Below are 24922 nucleotides of genomic sequence, written 5' to 3' on the forward strand. Positions count from 1 at the left end.
AAGAAGAAGAAGAATGTAATGAATACTACAATCTCAAAGTATATTGATAAGAACTAACACTCTATTACAGTTACTAGTAGCCAAACCAACTCTCAAATTGCACGCTAACAATAGAAATACTGAATATAAGATAGTTGTGGATATAGGAGAAGATACACATATAGAAGAAGGGAGATGAGAAGCTTAGACTCAGAGCAAGGAGATGAGAGGAACAGACATTTTCTTATTCAACAATAGGCATAATCCTGTTCTATCGCAGTGCTAGTCCTTTTAACCCTTTGCTAAATGGGCCTGGATCCCAAATAAAACTCTCCAATATTTTACTTGGCCCAATAATTCCAACTGACCCAGCCTCATTCACCATTTCTAGCCCACAGACCCTTATGGCATAAGCATGGTTCACAACAAAGAATCGATTGACAAGAATCGTAGGCAAACAGAAAAAAAAAATTTGATAAGTTGAGTAACGGTTCATGAATAGGTCAAAAAACAAAATTTATTTCATAGAAGTAGAAAACTAAAATCGCATTTACATAAAATATGCCTTTGTCACGATCCGGAATTCTCACCCTCGTGATTGTGATGGTCCCTAACATTTCACTTGCCAGGCAAGCCAACGTTAGATTAGTTTTAAGCCATTTTTAAACAAATCAAATATAAATGATGTTAATTACTGAAATATCTAAGACAAAACTGAAATAAAGTGCGGAAGCCATAACAACTGAAGTATATAAATACATCCCCGAATCTGGTGTCACAAGTGCACGAGCTACTAGAATAGTAAAGATAAAGGTCTAAATAAAAGTAAAGTTGTCTGAAAGAAAATACATAGCTAAGATAAAGAAGAAGGGGACTTTAGAGGGCTACGAACGCCGAGCAGTTGTACCTAAAGTCTCCGTACTGATAGCCAACCCGAGCAATCTACGGGCCGATGTTGGGACCGATTCCAAAATCTGCACAAGAAGTGCAGAGTATAGTATGAGTACAACCAATACCATGTACTCTGTAAGTACCGAGCCTAACCTCGACGAAGTAGTGACGAGGCTAAGGCGGGCCACTTATAATAACCTGTACGCAGTATAAAAATAATGACAGGAAAGGAAAAATACGGAAAATAAGGTAGCTAACTCATGAAAATAGCTCAAGCCTCGAAAACCAGTATAGACAGAAATACCAATCCTCAATGTCTTGTACGAAAGCACCGAAGCCAATACAATTCAACAAGGAATGTAAATCACATAAACTATTGCGGCGTGCAACCCGATCCCACCGTACAACATAAATCTCCCTTATTCCACCATATAAATATCAATACTAATAAATAAATATATGTTGCGGCGCGCAACCCGATCCCACCATATAATCAGAGTAAATATCATAATTCTCCCTTATTTCACCATATCAATTCACCCTTATTTCACCTGTTGCGGCGCGCAACCCGATCCTATCGTATCAATATAAATCCACCCTTATTCCACCTGTTGAGGCGTGCTACCCGATCCATAAATAAATCAATAAGTGCAATCATTTTACAACCCGAATCACAAGAACTTCTACGATTAACGAATATGAAAACTACAAATCAAGAAAGAATCTCGTACCAAATCATGAAAGACTATAATTAACGCTAGACAACAAGTCAAGTCAAATATATGGCAGTTAAAGAGATACAAGTAAGACAATTAAGGCAATTATCAATTAAGCAGAAACATGGAAGAAACATGTAGTCTTCCCCCAGTAATGCATGTAATACTAAGATGTTTACTTGTTAACAATTCCTTTGGTTTATGAAATAAAAGTTCGTCTTTACAAGAAAATCTCTTTTAGCTATTAACTAAGTTGTTCAGACACGAGTGCGGATGTCCAACACGGGTACGGATTTAGAGGTCGGATCCTTCAAGATATAAATTGTAAGATTCGGGGATACAGATCCTAGTACGGATACGGATGCAAGGATCCAGCTAAAAATAATTCAAAAAAATAAAAATATAAAAATGTCTCTAAATTATGAGAAATTATGTGAAATACTTAAGGATAGATTGTAAAGTGTGAATTTTTTTTATATTCTCAAGTTGTAATAAGTAAAGGATTGATTTCATAGATAATGTATGCTATTTTCTTCAACTTTACCGTAATTATTAGGATTCTGATTTCGGGAACCAAATTGTATCTCGTCTCGAATTTTTCGTCCGTCATGGTCAAAGTACCCGAAATTGTTTGACCAGATTCGGTACGGATCCAATACCCACACCCATACTAGTGTCGTGTCGACACGGGTACGGCAGCTAAACTGCGATGTCGGAGCAACTTAGGCTATTAAGTGACTTTACAGTTTGTTGTATGCTTTGGATCTAAAATAAGTGCATGAAAACTACACAATGAGGCTACATAAAACAATTTTGAAGGAAAGGTAAATATATTAGCGTCGCCGCTGGGCAGTTGGTGGCAGTTTCTCAGAAGGGCCAGTTGGAAGCTTTTGTCCAGTTTCTTGTTCAATTTTACTTTTCAGCTGTCTGAGTATTCGAATTTGACTTAGCTTTTCAGGAGAGAGCTTCTCCCAATATATACCTGATGATCATAAGAAAGGTTAGCCAACTGCAATCACTATTGAGCCACGCTGTGATGTATCAAATATGCAGTTAATATAGACACAAGAACCTAATTAAGAGGAAAATAAGAAGAAAAGAACGAATGAAGATACATGCACACAAACAAGAAGAGATTTCAAGTACTGACGATAGCAATTATACGTACTGAGTACACTAACCTTGAGGCTTTGGGATGGATTGGGGTTGGGGTGCATATTAATTATTATGTCAACCGGCACTTGATGGATCAATATATAGCTTGTCAACAGGAATGTCATCTACCAGCTGTTCATCATGCACTAGAAAATTTATTTCTCTTGTCATCCACGACAACTGATTTGGAAAATAAAAAGCTTGATTTGGATCAGCTATAAAAGGCTAAACTTTGATTAAGAAGGGCGTCTTGAAAGGGATGTACTAGAAGTGACAACTGGTGTTGAGTCATCAATGGCACCCATGTACCCTACACACAATGAGACTCGGTATACCCTGAGTACGTTTACTTTATTCCAAAGTAATTAGCACCAAAGAGCTATCTACTTAACATGCAATTGAGTAGTATATGCTGCAACGACTATACTATTGTCACAGAATGCGGACTTTCCTAGAGTTTCTAACTGAAGATTCCACCGGAAAGAAAAGGATTTAGATATGTTGGATGTTTCCTTAAATTTGATCAACCCTCTTCACCATCCCACTGCAACAAAAGAAATGTGGCAATTTGACTCGCCCTGCAAGTTGTTTGCATCAACATGTTGTCAACAGTGTTATTATGCATAAGTGTGGTACTTGAAACAAGGAAAAGGAAACTGGAAGACATAAAATCAGAGAGAATTGAGAGCACATGCTGATATTCTACAATTTTCTGTCAACAATATTTTAAATAAAATTAGCTAAACAACTCGCTTAATTATTTTATATTTTCAGTTTTGTTACAAACAACACATAAAGATGCAGCAATCTTTGAACCTTATTAGCAGCAACTGAAGCTCCAATAAAATTGGGTATCCGATGATGAACGGGCCTTGGGAATTGGGCTATATTTGGGGTTTCCATTAGAAAAAATGACACCCGATGACAACACATAAGGGGAATTAGCAATTTTTAGCCTTATATTAGGTTTTGGCAAAGGTAGCCCCAAATAATTGGCATTATATAGCCAATTCTAAAAACTACCCTATTTTATTATTTATTCTCCTAACCGTTTGCTGCCCTCCCTCTATTGTTCGTTGGTCCCCTCCCCTTTCTCGTTCTCTGCCTTCCCCCTTCCTTCCCTCCCTCCCTCCCTATTCCAAATGAGATTAAAATGGTGGATTATATTAACGATAACCTCTTTTATGGACCTTTGTCTCCGGCATATTTGTCGACCACAACGATATACACATTGACTCCGGACTCTGGTTACGAACGGTACGATATTGTGATTAATAGTACTGGCACTTCTACTCTTCCACCACTCATTAATGCTCTCGAAATTTATAGAGAGATATAGTTTGCTAGAAAACCAGAATGTATACGAACAGTCCGTCGTCTATGGTGCGGAGTGAAATAAAGGATTTTTTCATTGAGGAAATCGAAGGCCGAGATGGAGAATAAGAAGGATAATAAATTCGTGATATATATTTTTCTATACACGTTTTATTATGTATTATACAATGTGATATACAAATAATATCATTAGTTTTGTGTTATACACTTGGATATAAAGATAATAATAAATTATAGACAACTACCGAAGGAAAATAAGTTTTTGTTATACACAAAGAAGAAAAATAAAGTTGTGATATATATATTGGTGTACATGTTATACAGTATGATATAAAAAATAAAATTTATTTGTGTTAAACACTTGGATATACACTATGATATACAAACTATAGACAACTATCGAAGGAAAATAAATTTTTGATATACACAAAGAAGAAAATAAAGTTGTGATATATATATTGGTATACATGTTATACAGCATGATATACAAAAAATAAAATTTATTTGTGTTATACTTGGATATACACTATGATATACAAACTATATTTATAATTTTTAACATTTTTAATGCTTGTGAGAAATAATTTAAAAACCTAGAAAAAAGATTGTAGAGATTTGGGAGAAAATCTTGAAAGATTTTTGAATTCTAATGAAAAAGAAATAAAAGCCTATTTTTGGGGTGATGGTTGGGCCATTAGAAGAGAGAGAAGGTCATTAAATTTTAAATTTAAGCTACGTGTGCCAAATGCTAAAAGATAGGCCATTTTCTGTCAATTATTGGACTAAGTTGTTATGCAATGCTAAATCCTCCTTCCATTAAGTCCCAAATCCATTTTCGGATAACCCATTTCCAAGCTTTCGGGTCTTCTTGGTCTTGGGTCTCTCTTTCTGAGGTTTCAGCCATGGCTTTACGCGCCTCGGCGTCGAGTCTGTGACGCTCCGCCTCGTATGCTGCATCGTCAAAAACTGCGTCGTTTATCTTTTGGGAATCCACTTTGAATGAAAATTGGGGAATATCAGAAAAATTGAGAGAAATAGGGCAGTGGGATTTGGAGAGAATTCGGCTGTGTTTGGTTGTGGAAATGAATGGAAATGCAGAGGAAATTCGGAGTACGTGTAATTCCATGAAAGGTAGTAGTTGAACTTCTTCAAGGATTATTCACTATTTGGATTTTTGGAACTGATTTCCCTTTTTTCCTTTTCCTTAATTTTTTTTTTCCCTTTTTGGTCTTTTTCTTATAGCTTTAAAAAACAAATCAGATAACAGGGTTTATATTCAACTGAATTGGTTGAGAATTCTATGTTAAGGGAGTAATTTTTTTTCATAAGGCACACATGTTGAGTACTTAAATTTGCCTAGTCTATATAGCGCTTCATATTTACTCCTAGAAAACATTTCTTACCTACACAACAAACTTTTTTCATAGGGCACACATGTTGAGTACTTAAATTTGCCTACTCTATATAGTGCTTCATATTTACTCCTAGAAAACATTTCTTACCTACACAACAAACAAATATAAGTTAACCCATAGATAGTTTGGAAGGACTACATTAGAGAAAGTGAAAGGATACATGATTTTAAATAAAACGGAATACTATCAAATATTAGTTATATGTATCACTCGTTATACTATTAGATGCTTTCTATCCCTACTACATATTTACTCCTCCATTTAACGGTCCCATTATGGGTGGACATGTGGCGGCATTTTAAACACCCTAACCCGTTTTCCTCACTAATAACAAAACCCACCCAACAAATTTGAACCGGTTCAGCCTCCTCCATTATACATAGTCCATGAACAATTCATCTCTTTTTTTGTACCACCACTTTAAGTCCATCTCCACCATAAACACCTCTCGGCCTATATAGAACTACCACATCTTTTCACCAAAAAATAATTATGCGTCAAGTATTCCATATTTGAGAATTTTTCACAAACACCCATAACTAGTAGATTATAATAAGATCTAATCTAACGACACAATTTTCACACCATCTCCCTCCTTTCAAAAACCACCTCGTTCTTCTAAGCTAAAATCTCCACCACCAGTTCACCTTCCACCTTATCCTTCATCCACTCCATAACAACCCGAAAAAACTAGCAATCTTGCCTTAGAAAATGAGTACGCTTAACCCCACCACCATTATATTATCCACCATACACACCTTCCTCCCCCGACAATCAAGGTGTTATAAAGACCATAGAAGAAATCACATCATAAAGGAAAGTGCGAATGAAATAAAGGAATAAGAGGGTGCCAACGTTGTGAGAATCAACGATAAAATTTTGACCATCGAAAGCTATGGAAGTTGAATATGATGGTGGAGTCGCCTATTCTTCAAACCTTGATTCGACCTATTAACCCAGAAAAACATGAACGATCACCTTAAGCTCTTCAATCGACCTCAATTTTAGCAAGTGCGGTTATGGAATTGGGGTTGTGATGAGATTTTGTCACTACTGGACTAAAATAGGAAAATTGGCTTCAATTTTTGTGTAGAATTCATGATCTGAAAATTAGCGAGCATCATCGTTTCCTGAAGAAGGTGTAATAAGTGATCAGAAAGTAAAAGGTTATTTCAGTGTGGTTCTAGGAGGAGGAAAATAGTCTTTGTACTGGTGATTAGGATATTTTATGATAATTTTGGGTCCCATATCTCTGAGTTGGAGTGCCTTTAGTGGGTTAAGGATTCTTTTACTTACACGTGGTTGAATCGGTTCGGGGTTTTTAGGTGGCTTTGGGTATTAGTGAGTAAAATCGATTATGGAGTTGAAATTCACAGGTCATGTACAATTTGTTGTTGTTGGCCGCTCATGTTTAATTATAGTAGTGTGGAAGGATGATATTCTAAAAATTAAGAAAGTGTCAACTACACCACAAGGTGTCCAAATCCTGGTCAAGTTGAACTCTTCTAATGACCCTTGACTTTTTTCAGCAATTTATGCCGGTAATAATTATGCTCATAGGAGAATCCTTTGAAATGAATTTATTAATATTGTAGACTCTTTCCAAGGTAGTTAGGTGGTTGGAGGTGATTTTAATGAATTCCTTAGGGCTAGAGATAAGTTTGGGCTAAACAAAGTAACTAGTTTTCTAGAGCTAACACTTTTAGGCATGCATAACTCAATGTAAGTTTGTAGGTCTAGGTTTCAAAGGTAGAAAATACACCTGGACTAATAAAAGATATTCTAACAACAATGATTTGATACTAGAAAGGCTAGATAAGTGTTTTGCAACTCAGGAGTGGTTAGTTAAATATTGTGATTCTTCAGTAACTCATCTCCCTAGAAATCACTCTGACTACTGCCCCTATTTGTTAATCTAGAGAAGGATAGTGTTAACAATGGTAGAAGACAACTCATGTTTGAAACCATATGGTGTGGCCACTAAGATTTCCCATCTCTAGTTCAGGACTGTTTCATAAATGGAACCAGTTTAGCTTAGGCCACCTCTTTTCAATCTACTATTATAACTTGGAATAGAAAAGTTTTTGGAAATATTTTTCATGGAAAAAAATAACTCATTTTTGGAATAGCTGGCATTCAGAGAACTACTAGCAATCTCTTCATTACTTTCCTCCAAGAACTTGAGGTCAAGCTCCAAGTAGAGTACACTGCAGCCCTGAAAAATGAAGAAGATTTCTGCAAGTTAAGTCAAGAAGATTTCCACACTTCAACCATGAAAAGAAGGAGAAGGAATAGAAGTTTGACTTTGACAAATAATGTGACTAATTTAATTTAGGATAGTGATGCTATAAAATATATCATCTTTACCTATTTCAGGGATCTCTTCATTACTAATCATCACTATAATAATTAACCAAACACTAATCTGGGGTGTCATCATATTATTAGTGAAGCCCAAAAGTCCATTCTTGATGCACCCCTTAGGCAGATTGAGATCAAGCAAGCAATTGACTCTTTCAAGCCTCTAAAGGCACTTGGGCTTGATGGACTTTATCCTTTTTCTGTTAAAAGTACTGTAAATTCTCAAAATCATGTTAATGTATTCTGCCAGTTTATCTTCTCAACTTACGAAATTATCCCTAAGATCAATTCCATCTTTATATGCCTTATTCTCAAATGTGCTAATAAAACCATGCTCAAGCATTTTAGATTTATAAGCCTTTGTAATACAACGCATAAAACAATCATCGTGAATAGAATCAAGCCTATTTTGTCTTCTATCATTGATCTAAACCAGACTAGTTTTCTTTCTAATAGAAGGGCTATAGATAATGCTATCATAGTGCAAGAGTACATCACTCATTTTTATCAAATGAAGTAAGAATACTAACATAATCCGTAAAATTGACTTAGAGAAAACTTTTGACATAATAGAATGATCCTTCATTAGAGAGACCTTTCTTTTCTTAAATCCCAAGAAATCTGATTCAATTAATGCTCTCATGCATCTCCACTTCCTCTTTTTCTATCTTGGTAAATGGAGGCAAGACTGACTACTTCCATCCTTCTAGACGTATTAGACAAAGGGATCACATCTCTCTCTATATCTTTATCCTCTGTATAGGGATGTTGTCCAGATAGATTGATGAGGAAGCCCTCTAAAACAATTAGCTCCCCATCATAATTGGTACCTCTAGGCCTTTCCACATTTTCTTTGCATATGACCTAGTTCTCTTTGTTAGGACCAATACGAAAAATTATGATACCATTATGGCCACCCTCAATATGTATAGTTAAGTCAAACTAAAAAAACAGTCACTATAAGTCTAAGGTTATCTTCTCTTCTTTGCCAGCAGAATTTAGCATCAGAGTGCTTAGACACCCTCAATATCAAAGATAGTAGTAGTTTAGAAAAACACCCAGGCTATCTATTTTGCACAAAAGAACTATAAACTCTAACTTCTCATACATCATTGATAGTATGAACTCTAGACTGATTGGATGGAAAACTAAGTTCTTGAACATAACAGGTAGAACTACATTAACTAAAGCATATCTAGCAAGCATTCTCAATCATGTCGTGCAACATATCAAGCTCCCTTCTCATGTTAACAACCTCATAGACATAACCCAAAGAAATTTCATTTGGGGGCACCAGTGTTGAGAAAAAAAATTACACATTATCAACTGGAAAACGATTACTAGAATCAAAAGGGATGGGGTTTAGGTGTCCAAAGTGCGAAATATAAGAACAAAACCCATCATCTCATGAATATCTTGGAGATTGTTTGATAAGCCTAATGATATATGGGCACGAGTCTTAATAGGGAGACATTATTGAAGAGGACAAAGTAAGTCTAAGACTAGAACCTGGAAGTAAATTATGGAGGATTGGGAGATATGCTCTAAAGCTTTTTTTTCTGTTTATTGATTATTTATCATGAATGGAGGAATAATTACACATAATACGCCCAATCAATATATTTTGTTCATTTTACGCCCGATAACTCTCCCTCACCAGGCTTGGTCCATTAGATGAGTAGTTCATAACAAAAATAGAGTAAGTTTTTAGATGGACCTTGGATCCCAAATCACCCTCCCATTACCGATTCCATCCGTGGCCCCTTCTTTCAGAGAGAAGAAAATTAATCTCTTTTCAGATGGCAATTAGGACCTCTTCTCACTATCCTCACGATTCCTAACCAAATTCTTTTCTCTATCAGGAATGTTTTCATCTACCCACATAACTTAGATGAAGATAAGTTAATATGGGTCCTTACAAGCAATACCATATTTTCTACCAAGTCATATTACATGTCTCTTGATTCTCAATCCAAAAATATAACCAATTATGCATACACAAACTTCAATTGGATGTGGAGAATAAGAGCACCAAACAAAATCAGATTCATTCTTTGGCTACTACTTCATGGAAGATTACCCACTAGTCAATACCTCTAATCCGTTGGTCTCAATATCTAATCTTAGTGCATATTTTGTGACCAACCTGGTGAATTAATTTCTCACATTCTTTTCACTTGCATCAATGCATAAGCATTCTGGCACTCCTCTCTTCTAGGAACGTACTAATGTTCCGAGTCTTCAACATCTCAACTTTGATTAACCACAATGGTCAAATACATGGAGCATAATCAAGAGCCATAAGTTTAACACCACTACTTTATGGGAAGACATTCTCCCCGTTTGTTTTTGGCATATTTGGACAACAAGAAACAATAACTTATTTAATATGAAGAAGGACGACACTACTTCTATTGGGAACAACTACTGACAAAGCCACTGAGTTTCATCTAATTACTAAAAGACAATAACCCTACAGACATGATTACCATTAATGTAAAATCGAAACCCCCTGATCGGGGTTCCTACAAACTTAACATTGAGGGATGTGCAATTGGTAATCAGAGAATTTGGAGAATTAGAGAAGTAAGCAGGAACAATAGGGGGACAGGGTTCTTGGGTACATGAAGGGACTACCTCATACAGCTAACAATCTAGCAGAGTTGTTTGCAATTTACAGGGACTGAAATTAGTTAAGAACAATCTAATGCCGTCGAAGATTAATAGTAACTCTAAAGAAGTAATTAACATGATCAAAAAAGGACACCTTCCTTATGACTCCTTTATTCTTCACTGCATGTTATTGATGCAACAACTGGGAAATCTAGTACTAAAACATTGTTACAAGAGCAAAATAGGATGGCAGATTTGCTGGCTAAATAAGGGGCCAAGAAGCAAGTTTTTGAAAAACTATGAGTTTTTGCAGTCCCTCCGGTGTTTGCTAATGAAGCAGTTGGTGGTCAGACATCTTAGAAATTACTTTTAAAGACAAGTTATGACATGTAATATTAATACTATCACTAATGACACGCCATCTAGGCAAGGTTCAAGTACCCACCCTTTTATATGTATACTAGACGGGGATTGCATGTGCCAGCATGAGCCCAATCTATCGGATACATAAGGTATTTATACTCCATCACTCGGGTTAAATTATATGAAGCTAAGAGTTTAAAGACTTAACGTGTGTACTAAAATTGATATAAGTGTATTTCATCCATTTGAAACCATTTTCCTTTTGAAATTTTAGATACGATAGAAACCCTTTTGTATAAGGTTAAAATTGGGCCCACCTGATTTTACTAATTAACCAAGACTAAGGGGTGGATCGAGGATCATCCCCGTGACTTGACAGATCGAGATACGAGGATAAGGTACCGAGTTTAGGGTTCGAGGTACCTGTCGAGATTGAGACCGGTAATGATCGAGATCGAATGGGGTAGACATCGGGCAAAATCGGAGATATCATATTAACGGAAAGGCAAGATATCCGTTACTGGCTGAGGATAACGGCGAAAATCTCGGAACAGATCAAATCAAGGGCGGTTGTTTAGCTAATCATGGGATTTCTTTCTGTAATTAGAGTTATACCGTAAATAGGATTTCTCTACTTCGTAGCAACGGGGTCCCGATAGGTAAATTTTGTAAGGGCCAAACGGTCAAATGAACCGTGCCCATATAGGTTACTCGAACCCTAACATCAAACATGCGCATGTATAATCATCTATTGAAAGAAGTGTTTTTCCTTACCGATATCCCATGCCTTAGAAAATTTTTTTGCTTTACAATATTAGACTCCTGATCTATTTTGCAAACAGGCTTAAGGGTCGATCACAACTGGAGTTCGAACAATTTCACATTACTAAAACCTCAAGATTATTAGACCTTAAAAAGGAAACCTTCGACTTTTATAAGCCACAGGCACCCCGCTCGGGGGCTGACACTTTGGGCAAGCCCGAAGCAGAATTGGAATATTAGCCTAAGAGGCAAGTCCCAAATAAAAAGGCTACATCAGAATTAACACGGTTCGGAGCATCCGATTTCCGTAATAAAATAGGCCTTCAAATATTGTCACAAACCGGTTAAAAAGGCTACCCTCAGCAAAACCACAAAGGGCTTCGATAATATCAAGCCTCAAGAACCCTAAGGGGTACAAAATTGTTCGAACTCTCGAACAATTCCTTATTTCATGCTAAGGCATAACAAATTTTGTATAACTAACAGTATACCTTTTAAGTCGAAAAGGGGAAAAAGCCAGTCCACATCAACATAATACAAAAGCCTAAGGGCCGTCTTTTGTTTTGAGTTCGAGGGATCATCCTCACTCAATAAAAACCTAAGGGTGACCCCACTTCGAGTTCGAGCAAGTACTCACTCGACACTAGTCCGGTCCAAATTGCCTGAACCTCGAATCTATGAATGCAATTTCATAAGGCATAATAAAGCAAAGACATGGAAAAAGGGAAATAAAAGATCTTTTACATATCAAAATCATTTACAAGGGCGGCAAGGCCCGATCCGAACTTTTTACAAAGGCCAAATCAGCCTCAAAAGAAACACCACTAATCCTAAAGGCCTAGTCTTCTTCGGGAGCAGCTTCTTTGCCCTCGGAGTCCTCTCCGCCATATCCGCTCACATCCTTGGAAGGGAAATGCTAACTTCCGAGCCTTTGCTTCCTCAGCCTTGGCGATCTCGAGTTCAGCAGATATGTCGAAACTCCGGGCAAAAACCCCCTCGAGAGCCTCCCTTCGAGCCTACCACTTGGAATGATCTACCATGCCCTTGCCCTGATCGATGGTAGCTTCGGCATCGACTTTGTATTGAGCCGCAATAGCCTGGGCCATAGTATTGGCCACGGTTACTTCAGATCTGGCAACCGCGAGCTCCCAGATTGGCCAAATTGGACTCGAGCTCCTCAACCTTCTTCGTCTGGATTGAGGCATCCTCTCTTGCATATCGCAGCTGCGACTTGGCCGAATCCAGCTCTGCTTGAACTGTCTCCTTTTGGGCAGCCAAAATACCCATACTTCCTTTGAAATGCTCGGCTTCGGCTTGCACTTTATATATGTGCCCTTGGAGGCTCTTGATCTATTCGAGCCTCTGTCGAACCTGCAGAATGGGATTGTTAGTTGTTATCTCCGACTCATCCCCACTATCATGAAGTTCTCGGAATACCTGCTCGGCCATTTCTTCATGCGCGTTTCGGGCCTCCACCAGGTTTACCTGAAGCTTCTCACTAAGAAGCTTGTAAGTATTGCATTTCTCAGTGAGACCCTGGACTTCGACCTTGCGTTCCTCTCGGATTCGGAGAAAGGCTTCATGATGCAGCACCGAAGCTTGAGAGAAAGGAAGAAAGTGTTAGAGATATACACAATCCAAAGTCATCAAAAAATAGCGGCCCTTGAACTTACCCAATTCAGAGCATGCTGGGCCTCGTTGAACAAACAGGTAACGTCTACTGCGTCCATTTTTGCTTGATCCTCTTTGCTGAACAAGCATCGAAGATAACTCAACACCCCTACGGAGGCGGAGAAAATGCGAGTACCTTCCGGGATCAAGATGATGAGAGGCTGCTTATGATCGGGGTCAACGGTGGGGGCCGGGAATTATTTGGTCTGTGTATAGCTCGAGGAAGCCTCATTCGAGCTCTTCCTTGGTACGTCCATCACCCAAACCGGTGATATCTTCCACATAAGCGAAGTAGCCACAAAAAAATTCTTCCTCTCCGTGGGCCCCCTCTCTGTGACAAGTTTTGCAGCCTGAGCATAACTTATCATCGAATCCGAAACTGGAGGGAATGAGGAGGAGTCCCCAATCACTATTTCCCCAAGTGTGTCTTTAGAGGCATCATCTTCATTCCGAGGAGCCTTGAGCTCGGTTTCCACACCAGCCTCGAGGCGAGGCATCTTCGACTCTTTCCAGCTGGGGCTCATCAGGTCCAGGAAAAGTGGCTTCGGCTTCCGCCCGTCCAACGACTCTTTCAGCCTCGGTGCTAGATCACACACGAGGCACCAATGCATAATTTTCTTCTTCTTCGTCTTCAGTCTCGTCCATCATCTGTTAGACGGACTTTAGAGTTATGTGGATAACATCCCCCTTAGGTTTACGGGGCCTTCTGGCTGGCCTTTTCTTTTTCGGGCTTGGGGAACTCGGAGTCTCCTTTCTTTTCTTCTCTTTGCCCTGCTTTAGGGCAGACGGGGAAAGGAGTGCCTCTTCTTCAGCAGAAGGGGGCCTCATTGGCACTCCTTCCCAAGGCCTAAAATATGAAAAAGATGAGTAAGTACAATAACAAAGCCCGACTGAAAACCTTTCCAAGGAAAGAAGTTTACCGTGGTTACGGGCCTCCCATCGGCCCTTTGACAACTCCATCCAAGCACGCTCGGAATAAGCTTTTTGTGACACCAATCCCTCGACCCATTGCCTCAGGCCAGGGATCACTTCCGGCATAACGGCCTTAGTTGCAACACAAAAAATACTTTTATGAGGGGAAGGGAAGAAAGCATAACTTCAAAATAGATATTCAAAGGGCTAAGCTGTACTTACGTTTCATGTTCCACTTTTCAGGGAACGACATATCTCCGGTAGGGATTAGATCCGAAATCTTTATTCGGACAAACGTACCCATCCAACCTCGGTCTCGAGTCTCATCTATGCTCGAGAATGGGGGTTTGGTGGCTCGACGGTAAAGCTTGATCATGCCTCCAAAGATAAAGCCGGGGGCCGTAGAGACGCATGAGGTGATCGAGGGTAAAAGGATGACCCTCGATCTTGCTTACAAAGAATCGAAAGAGGATCACGATCCTCCAAAACAACGGGTGGATTTGGCCCAAAGTGACATCGTACCTCTTACAAAAGGCAACGATGATAGGGTCTAGGGGACTTATTGTGAAGGGGCTAGGCACCCAAATATCCCTCCTTATAAGTAGTGATAGATTCTTCGGGGCTAAGCACTACTACATCCTTGCCTACCCAGTTGCACTCATTTTTCACCTTCTTGAGGAGACATTCGGTGATCGTACACATGTACCTCAACATGGGTTCACCTCGGCTCGGTGTCGAGGGTGTGTTCTCCACCTTGAAATCAGCAGCAGTGGCACACTTCCTCGGAATGAAGTCTGCAAAGGGGTGTTCCTCCATCGCCGCGGCGCCGGCGAACCTTGATGAAGAGGCGGTTTCTTTGTGAGGGACAGTCTTAGAGGTCTTGGCCATTTTTGAATGATGAAGAACAGGGATTAGGATATCTGGCGTTCGATGAAACTTGAAGATTTGCAGAAGAAGAACTTGAAAAATGCAAAGATCTTTGAGGATTAGAACGGAAGAGATTAGAAGTAAAGTTTGAAAAAGTGGAAAAGAGGCCTATTTATGGGTTTCACGACGATGATTCAAAGTTGCTAGTGGCTGACCGGCAACTAACGCAGCTTAAATGCCTGGGAAATTGAACCAAGGGACGTTTCGATCACTTCTAACGCTAGAGTCACAATTCTTACGTTATGGTGAACCAAGGCCCAATTCGAAAACTCAATTTGTTTCTTGTCATTACATTTCAAAAACGAGGGGACTATCTGTATCGGTTAAAATTGGACCCACCCGATTTTACTAATTAACCAAGACTAGGGGGTGGATCGAGGATCAGCCCCACGACTTGACAGACCGAGATACGAGGATAAGGTACCGAGTTTGGGGTACGAGGTACCTGTCGAGATCGAGACCGGTAATGATCGAGATCGAACAGGTTATACATCGGGCAAAATCGAAGATAGCATAATAACGGAACGACTAGATATCCGTTACTGGACGAGGATAACGGCAAAAATCTCGGAACAGATCAAATCAAGGGCGGTTGTTTAGCTAATCATGGGATTTTCTTCTGTAATTAGAATTATACCGTCAGTTGGTTTCATATCAAAGCAATACAATAATCTTTTCTCTTATACTCTCTTGTTCGTCAGTTGGTTTCATAACTCTAGTCTCACTCACTCAGTTCGAGGGCGACGTAGCTCGAGGGATGAATTGCATTTCCATAATGATTTACTTTACTTTGTTGTTTATTCCTACTATTAATCATCATATTTATCAATTGATGCTAGGTGAAATTACATATCTATAAAAACACTTATAAGTTTAATTGTTATCCGATTTTAAGGGTAAACACCCTTGAAAATGGAAGAGCAAAACCTTATTCGCCTGCAAATATAAATTATAAAATGAATACCAAACACTATTAGTTATCAAATTTGCCTGCTCGAAAAGGTGTGGCAGACAAAGTAGAAGTGCAAAGAGGATTCATAATGAAAGAGAGCTTGCACTTGAAAAAAGCTATTAACATACATGGCACTGTTAGATCAAACCCGTGGGTATGAAAATAAACAGTTTAATTGACACAAAATTCTTTGCTTGAAACGAAGTATAAAAAATTCACATGATCAACAAAGTCTAACACCCAGATTAACATTTTTGGAGGGAGATACTAAATAAAGTTTCCTGTTTATTCCTCCGCTTCAGCACTCCTTGCTCCCCTGCTTCTTCACTGCACATGTTAAAATTAATTAAAATGATAAAAACACATTTGTCTAATAGCATTGAAGAATGGCGAAGAAAGTAGAAAATTCAGAGATTTAACCAAGTCTTTCTTCAATCTTTTATGCGTCACCATGTAACATCACCATCAGTAGGAGAAGCCAAGAAAAACCAAAATCAGAAAATTTGTCGAACCGTTTAAAATATTCGGGCAACAGTCCAACAAAGTGTGAAACTAAAGAAATGTATACAGAGACAAGTTGCTAGTGTCAGCAATCTTAACAATAAAACTATAAGGGGTCGTTTGGTATGAGGTATAAGAAGGTATAAGGGTTGTATAAAAATTTAATACCATTTTAATACTCTGTTTGGTTAGCAAATCGGGTATAAATTATTCCGGTGTTAATTTTAACACCGGGATAACTTATACCTTATAAAAGGTGGGGTAGTTAGCACCGGTATAACTTATACCTTCTTCTTAAAAATTATGCAATTGTCATTCTTAATACAACATACCAAACAATGAATAAACAACAATCTCAGCATAACTAATCCCCGCATAACTTATCTCAATATAACTTATACAGCATAACTTATACCGGTATAAATCGTATTCCAACCAAACGACCCCTAAAAGTATTGATGTGTGACTTACTAACTTCATTGTGCCTTAATGGCATCATCTGGATGACATTAAACATGAGTTGCAATATTAGTCTAATCAAGAAAAGAAAATCCACATTTCCATCAATAGAATGGGTTGAGTCTTCGTTACCAATTCACTAATGCATTGCCTTGCTACATCTGACTAAGTACTTCAACACTATATTTATTTTAATAAAAGAGCATCAAACAACCATCTTCAAATTAGGTATCCAGCTAAACTTTAGCTATCTTTGCTTTCTGCTTATTCTGAAACAACAACTGCGAACCTTTTACAATAAGAATATATATCACAAATATGATTTTTTTTGGGATATGGAGAAAGAAAAGATGTAAACGAAACAAAAAGAAGGCAAAACCTATTCTTACTACCTTTGATGTTGGAGTTGGGAATAGTAAGCAGCAGAAGAAAAAAAAAAAAAAAACCAAAGACAAAGTAAGTTAAAGCTGGAGATTTGGAGTTAGAAAAAAAGAAGGTAAAGGGTAAAATATAATTTTAAAGTAATAAGTTAGAGCATAATATGAAAAAGAGCACATTCAATCTTCATGTATAGAAACACACATTTATTTATATATCAAATGCATATTGAAATTTGTACACATTCACATGTATAACTACAAACATATTGACAAGCACAATAATGTTGAATCGCATTACACGAATAAAGAGGGATGTATCGCAATTGAAGCTCCAATAAAATTGGGTATCCGGTGATGAACGGGCCTTAGGAATTGGGCTATATTTTGGGCTTTCATTAAGTCCCAAATCCGTTTTCGGATAACCCATTTCCAAGCTTTCGGGTCTTCTTGGTCTTGGGTCTCTCTTTCTAAGGTTTCAGCCATGGCTTTACGTGCTTTGGCGTCGAGCATGTGACGCTCTGGCTCTTCGTCAAAAACGACGTCGGTTCTCTTCTGGGAATCCACTTTGAGTGAAAATTTTGGACTAATTAAGAAATTGAGAAGGGAATGGAAATGCAGAGGAAATTGTGCAATTCCATGAAACGTAGCTCTCTCTTTCTCTTGAACGTCTTCAGGGATGATTCACTATTTGGATTATTGGAACTGATTTTTCTTTCTTCTTTTTTTTTTTTTTTTTCTTTCAAAATCATTTACATCCCCCAAATTTGCTTTACAAATAAAAGTCATCCTCCAATTTTGAACAATTATCATTCTACTCCTCATATCAAAGGTGACTTATTAAAATGCCTATTTTACCCTCTATAATTTTTATCTTTTATTTTTATTCTAATGATATATTTTTATTATTGATTTATCTATAGACAAAAATTTTATCTTTTATTTTTATTCTAATGATATATTTTTATTATTAATTTATCTATAGACAAATTAAAAAAGAAAAACTTTTTTCGAAACCAAAAAAAGTGAGAAGTATTAGTTAGCATATAAGTTAATGATGTTCAAAAGTGAAATAAATATGAAAATAAAAAATTGCAATTAATAATTTACCCGTATCAGTAATTTGATTAATAACAATCAAAACTAAATCTATTTACAAAATTGAGAATAAAAGAGAGTAAAGATTTTATAAATTATACACTACGGGTTCCCGAAGAGAGAAAAGTTGAACTACTCCTATATTTTAAAATAAAGGACTTAATTAAAATAATGGGCGTAAAATAGAGGGCAATTTTATAATAAATTTACAAAAATTATCTATTTACACTTTACACGAACTTTAATTATAATTTAGAAAAATCTAGTAATAACATTCAAAACACAAAAATTTATATACAAACAAAAACAGTGGAAGCTAAAATATCACACACACACCGATATACATTATATGCATTAATAATAATAATAATAATAATAATAATAATAATAATAATAATAATAATAATAATAAAGTAGCAATACATTTTATAACAAATTATTATTTTATTTATAATGTTAGTGAACTTAGAATAAATACCTGCATTAAAAAATATCTAAATAATATTTAAAAAAAGGTATTACATATATGGATAGTTGAATATGTCAAGGATAAAATAGACATTGCGTAGGATGAAAGGAAGAAAATGACAATTGTTCAAAGTTGGAGGATGAATTTGATTTTTAGAGTAAACTTGGAGGATGTAAATGATTTTCACCATTTTCTTATTTAAAAAAACAAAAACAAATAGGGTAAACTTTAATTAATATTCAACTGAATCGGTAGAGAATTCTACAGTTAAGTAATTATATTCATAGGGCACATGTTGAGCACTTAAATTCTTATGAAGCATGAAAGACAAGAAAATATTTTGTTTTGGTAGGTACAGATTTGATTTACCAAATGAAGTGTGTATAGATGAAAAATAAACGTTCCTTCAGGGACATCCCATAAAATAGATGAAAAAGAAACGACAGTTGGACAACAAGTCCCTACTTCAGCAACCACTCTAAAACAAAATATACATCAATTATTCTTCGAGTCGTAGTGCTAACTCCTAACTATAATGGGTAAAAATTAAGCTTCTTGTTATCACAAAGTAAGGTCAAAATAAAAAAATAAAAAAAATAAAAAAATACACGATGAAGTCAAGAGGTGTCAATATATATATATATTAAGAAAAGTTAACTAGTTACGGTATAATTTTTTGACGAAAGAGTATAGGTGACACCCCTTGAGTACATATCTCCGTCATTGTCAACCACTGCTGCAATCATAATCTTCCGGACTATAAGGACCACATGTAGTGGAAATAGACAAGCTTTTAAAATCAGCTTACTTTGAAAAGGTTATTCAATAAAGTACTTTTGGTGAAACATTTTAACTTTGGAAGGAAAAAAAAAAAGCACTTTTAATCCAAAAAAATACTTTTGATTAAAAAGAAGCTTGACCAAACATATTAGTAATCTCGTTGCTGGCACCACTGTATGGCAGTCAGCTCGCAGCTAACTTCAGCCCACAAGAACACCTGTTTTGATACTTAGGTGCAAAGACAGAATTAAACGAGGGAAACAGGCACACAATGTTTACAGGCAACAAGCCCAACTTTTATTTATCTATCAGATAAATACAAAGAATCACGAGGTAGGAAAGCTCTTTACAACATCCTATATTTATACAAGTTCTGCCTCAGCAGGTATAATACATTTACAAAGAGTATTTCTGCATGTGCCAGCTGTCTCACATGCAGCCAGTCCAGCTGCCAGGTGTGCCACGCACACTGCCCCAATGCCATGCCTGTTGCAGCAGCTTGTGCTGGTAATCATTTTCATCAGAGCATGCCTCTGTTGCTGTAAGCCTGCCATCATGCCTACCTGTCAGGTTCATGCCACCACCGACAAAATCAAGTTATGATTGGTATAGCACGGAAAATGCAGGTTCAATGAACATGTTGGAAACACGTGTATATCAATGCATATAGAAATGTGTACAGAGTCACGTGTGAAACTACATACATATAGTGACAAGCATAATAAAGTAGGACTATATATATAGAGATAAAGAGAGATGGGTAGTTACTTGTAGCTGGCATGAAGAGGAGTGAAGACCAAAACAAGCTCAAGAAACACCATATATTAGGTAAAATATTTCAAACTTTGTGAAGTTTTTTTGTGAGTATCTCGTTGTTTTTCAAATGTCATAATTTATAAACCTTTTAGGATGAACTTGCAGTAGTCTATCATGAACTGTAATTGTTTCTTTACTTTTTTCTTTGATTATTTCTTGCTTCTGACCTTTTAAATGATGCAACCAGTTAAAAATTCTTTATTTTTCACATCTAAAAGAACTTGCATTTATTAAATTAACTTTTTGTAGGTTGCACTTATTTTTAGAATTTTCTAGAGACCGTTTTGCCACCGTATGGTACTCCAGCCAGTGGCGGATCTAGTGTGTTGTTAATGGGTTACCGGGAATCCAGTAATTTTTGTATAGGCGTTGTTTTTCTATTAAAAAATCCACTAAATATTTGGTGAATCAAGTTATTATTGTATGTTAATTTAAAATTACGATAGGAACCTATAAACTTTAAATCCTAGGTTGGAATATATCCCAAGAACATGAATCACCCTAAAGATGGAGCAATTTACAGGTTGACTGAGTCATCCTACATCCTGAAGTAAATACCACCATATTTCCAGTTAGGTTGAAGAGAACATGCCAGCTCCATCACCCCCCCCCCCCCCCAAAACTCATGTCATGGGGGTGATGATCTTAATAGAGAATTTAGGCTTTAGTCATGGTCAATTATTTAATAGGTTTTATGAAAATTACTTCTTTTATATTAAAAAACAAATGAAATCAATATTTCCAACAAGGAATCACATCTCTATTATTAACGACAATAGTACAAACGGCATTTTTTCATGGGGAGGGTGGGGGGGGGGGGGGGGGGGATGACATCGTTTCCTATATCTTAAAAATAAATTTCCACATGTAAATTTGACAGAGTAATATTTTTTATTTAGACAATCACACCCTCTCTATTAAAGTTGCATAAGTAAAATAACATCTTCCATAAAGGAACTACACTAATTCAGAATAAGAAAAACAGAAGAATTTTTCACTTAGCTAAATTAAACCCCATAAGTAAATGTAAAATTAGGTAAATTATTACAATTCCTGAAAATCAAAACCATAATTTCATGATGTCTCTATGCAATGCGTACGAAATTTTAATTTATGCTACAATTTTAATTTATTATTCAAGTTAGGAGTTAAAAAATACTACTATGCTACAATTTTAATTTATCCCCCAAAGTCAACTGCTTTGTCTTAGTCTTTTATTGGAGCACTTTTAGCAGGCTGATGATCACGTACGCTATTCCCTGATTATTTTAATTAGTCTTGGTCTTTCATTATCTTTTAGCAGGTTCACGAATTACTGTTTATTGCCGTCTGCGTCAATATATATCCACCTTACTACTTTGTCTTATTCTTTATTTATCTTTTAGTTGGTTGACAAATTGTTCATATTCCCTTACTACTTTAACAGGTTGATGAATTGAATTAGTCTTGGTCTTTCATTATTTTTTAGCAGGTTGATGAATTGTTTATTACACACTGCATTAAAATATTTCCCCTAACAAATTAGTCTGAGTCTTAATCATAGATTGTAGGAGTGCACGATTATAAGAAATATATGAATCGAGACAATCAACTAATCCTTGTGTACTCATTTTCATTACCTTGTCTGATGTTTTTGTATACAGGCTAAATTGAGAGTTTGTTTATTCGCTACTTATACAGCTAATCTCATTTCACTCTCACCACTATTACCTTATCACCAGCTCTTTAGTTTTCACCCAAAAATCCCAAATATTTTGTCATGACTGTGTCTTCTACCTCACAACAGCTTCGTGTTGGTATTCTCTCAAGTCCAGGCTTGGGCCATATTATCCCAGCACTAGCCCTCAGCAACCGCCTTGCCACTCACCATAACGTCTCAGTCACCGTTTTCGCTATCACCTTCGGCAGCTCTGCGGCGGAAACAGAGATCCTTACATCCGCCAGAAATTCAAAGTCGATTAATATAATTGAAATACCAGCTGTAGATATCTCGAACCTCGTCGATGCCAACACAAAAATGATTGCCCTACTTTGCATACTTGTACGCGAAACGTTACCTGTTGTTAAGTCTGTAATATCTACGGAGAAGCATATTCTGGACGCTCTCATCGTTGATGTTTTTTGCCCTGAAGCCTTGCCAATCGCCAAAGAATTTGGGTTACCCAACTATTTATTTATTCCTACGAATGCATGGTTTACAGCTTTGACTATATATTGTCCTGTTCTTGACAAAGAAATTGAGGGTGAATATGTTGATCAAGACGAACCGTTGCAAATCCCGGGTTGCAAACCGATTCATCCGGAAGACGTTGTTGATCCTATGCTGGACCGGAACGATGAGCAGTATCGCGAGTACTTGAAGGTACATGGGGCCGGGTTCGGTTTGTCTGATGGAATCTTGATGAACACTTGGGAAGATGCTGAGACCGGCTCACTCAAAGCGCTTCGAGAAAATGAAATATTGAAAGCGCTCCTGAATAATTCACCCATTTATCCAATTGGACCGTTGATTACAAGATCACAGGACCAAGAAATCATAAATGAGAGTGGTGGTGATAGGAACTTTGTCCTCAATTGGCTGGATGAACAAACTCCCCAATCAGTGTTATACATATCTTTCGGGAGTGGTGGGGCCCTCTCATTAGAACAGTTAACTGAGCTAGCTTTTGGGTTGGAGTTAAGTGAGCAGAAGTTCGTTTGGATAGTGAGACCACCGTCAGAGGTTGTTGTAGACTACCTCGCCGTAGACAAGGAACATGGTGATGGCACTCCTGAGTACTTGCCAGAAGGTTTTCTAACTCGAACGAAAGATTTTGGATTGGTTATTCAGATGTGGAGTGATCAAGCAAGAATTTTGAGCCACCCGTCAGTTGGGGGCTTTTTGTCACACTGCGGATGGAATTCTTGTATTGAGAGTATAACAAATGGTGTGCCAATAATTGCATGGCCGTTGTACGCTGAACAAAGACAAAATGCCACCATGATGACGGAGGAACTTGGTGTGGCTGTCAAGCCAAAGGTGTTGCCAACAAAGAAAGTAGTGGAAAGGGAGGAAATAGAGAAATTGGTGAGATTGGTAATGCAATATGAAGAAGGAAAGGACTTGAAGGAAAATGTGAAGAAACTTAAGATGAGTGCAGCAAAAGCTAAGAGCGTTGGAGGCTCATCTCACAATTCAATGTGTGAAGTCCTCAGAGACATTGAGAAGAAAATCCATGGTTACAAGAAAAGTATGTCTGAGGAAACTGTCTAAATTAAAAAGGGAAAGCAAGCATGGTCAAGTTGCTTTACTAATTTAATATATAAGTGTTTTTCTCTCTATAGAGATTCACTTTCTTTTGAATAAACATGCAAGCAGTGGTGGATCCACATTGACAGATTAGGATGGCATGCACCCGCAAGGTTGGCAAACTGTTGACGGAGGCGGATCTTGTTAGGGATATAGTAGATATGCCCTAGATCCAGTCTCATATTTGATGATTTGAATATATTTTTGTGAACGTTATTTGATATAAAATATATATGGCATTTGATATTCTTTTATATTGTTATTAATTGCTTGATTAATTTGATAAGGCCCTTGATTAAATTTTGAGACTTGACATTGTGGTGGAGATCATGATAATGAGAGTGAAGTTTCTTATAATTTAATCTAAATTTGTTCTTGATCATAGGATTATTAATTTGGACATTAGTAATCCGGTTAGATCGATATTTATGCGATTGTCTTTATGGGATAAAGATTAGTTGATCTTATTAACTAAATCACATAGATAGATGATGCATATAGAGATATGATCATTGTACCGACTCATTGGATAATTTTTAATGGTTAGAATTACCATAAACTGTCAATATGATATTCTCTTGAAGAATGTGATGTAAAATTTCCTTTGACCTGAGATCGTAATATAGTAATTAACAAGTTATTTATTGTGCTTTGATACTAGATACCTATGGCCCTAGGGCGATAGTTGAAAGGATATTGAGTACGATTAAATACTTGTAGAATTAGTGATTGATCAAGATGGAATCTGTCAACTCTTGGTAATGAGCTTATGCTCCATGTTGTCATGAATTATAAACGACCAAACTAAGACCTTGGCCAGGAAAATTGAATGAAAGAAGAAAAGAGTTTCTTAGGTCATTCAATGGTCGATTACATTTGGCATTAACACATAGTTGGTCCCCTATTAGGATTTGACAGTTGAACCATATCCTAAGGTGACCCAGAGCTATAAGGACAGAAGGAATTACTATATTATTCTTCTACTGGTTCTTGAGAGTAAATTGTATACTTCACGTTATCCGGTCGTTAAGGAGTGTTGCTAGACACCACCCTTGATTGATATATTGATATGATCAATTTA

The 24922-nt window shown here is 37.0% G+C and overlaps 1 protein-coding gene across 1 annotated transcript; it reads left to right on the plus strand.

Moving 5' to 3' along the window:
- Nucleotides 1-20478: 20478 nt before the first annotated feature.
- On the plus strand, nucleotides 20479-24095 carry LOC109220308 (anthocyanidin 3-O-glucosyltransferase 5-like). Its single transcript, XM_019384771.1, has 2 exons — nucleotides 20479-20564; nucleotides 22196-24095. Exon 2 carries the CDS (start codon nucleotides 22312-22314, stop codon nucleotides 23803-23805), a length of 1494 nt encoding a protein of 497 aa, XP_019240316.1. The 5' UTR covers nucleotides 20479-20564; nucleotides 22196-22311; the 3' UTR covers nucleotides 23806-24095.
- Nucleotides 24096-24922: the final 827 nt, after the last annotated feature.

Source organism: Nicotiana attenuata, unplaced genomic scaffold (genome assembly GCF_001879085.1).
Source record: "Nicotiana attenuata strain UT unplaced genomic scaffold, NIATTr2, whole genome shotgun sequence".
In the NCBI taxonomy this organism is placed as follows: Eukaryota; Viridiplantae; Streptophyta; class Magnoliopsida; order Solanales; family Solanaceae; genus Nicotiana; species Nicotiana attenuata.